General features: G+C 47.7%; 1 protein-coding gene across 1 annotated transcript in view; it reads left to right on the top strand.

Annotated features, from left to right (window-relative positions):
- The window catches only part of LOC119591881 (monocarboxylate transporter 3-like), a gene marked incomplete in the record, with an annotated part of 53,237 nt that overhangs the window by 45,794 nt on the left and 7,011 nt on the right, over positions 1-432 (top strand). The window contains 1 exon segment of the mRNA XM_037940622.1: positions 275-418. Within this exon segment, the coding sequence (XP_037796550.1) occupies positions 275-418 (144 nt within the window).

The following is a 432-nucleotide window of genomic DNA, read 5'->3' as shown; positions in this document are numbered from 1 at the left end:
TCTTTTATCTTTTCTTCCCTCCAATGCCCTTCTAACGCCATCATGTTCACTTGTTTCACTTTTTGTTCACCTTTTTCTTCTGTTCAGGATCCTTCTGACGTCACCTCTTTTTTTCCTTTTTTTTCATAATTTCCTTCGCTTCAGGTTCATTCTGACATCACCATATTCAACCTCCGTTTCAGAGATTTAAAAAAAATCACCATTCTGTTTCCCAGCAGGTCCTGACTCACACCACCAGGTCCGCCCTTTTTCATCCTCTCCTTCCTCCTCGCAGGCCCCTTCGTGTCGGCCCTGGCCAATGCCTACGGGTTTCGCGTCGTGTGCATCCTGGGCGCCATCATCTCCTCGCTGGCTTTCGGAATCTCCTACTTCGCCACCAGCATCTACTTCCTGCAATTCTCCTTCGGTATTCTGGGAGGTGAGTGTCTTTGA

The sequence above is a fragment of the Penaeus monodon genome, chromosome 29 (genome assembly GCF_015228065.2).
Source record: "Penaeus monodon isolate SGIC_2016 chromosome 29, NSTDA_Pmon_1, whole genome shotgun sequence".
NCBI lineage: Eukaryota > Metazoa > Arthropoda > Malacostraca > Decapoda > Penaeidae > Penaeus > Penaeus monodon.
Note: the sequence above shows the minus strand (reverse complement) of the source record. Positions and strands in the feature narration are given on the sequence as shown.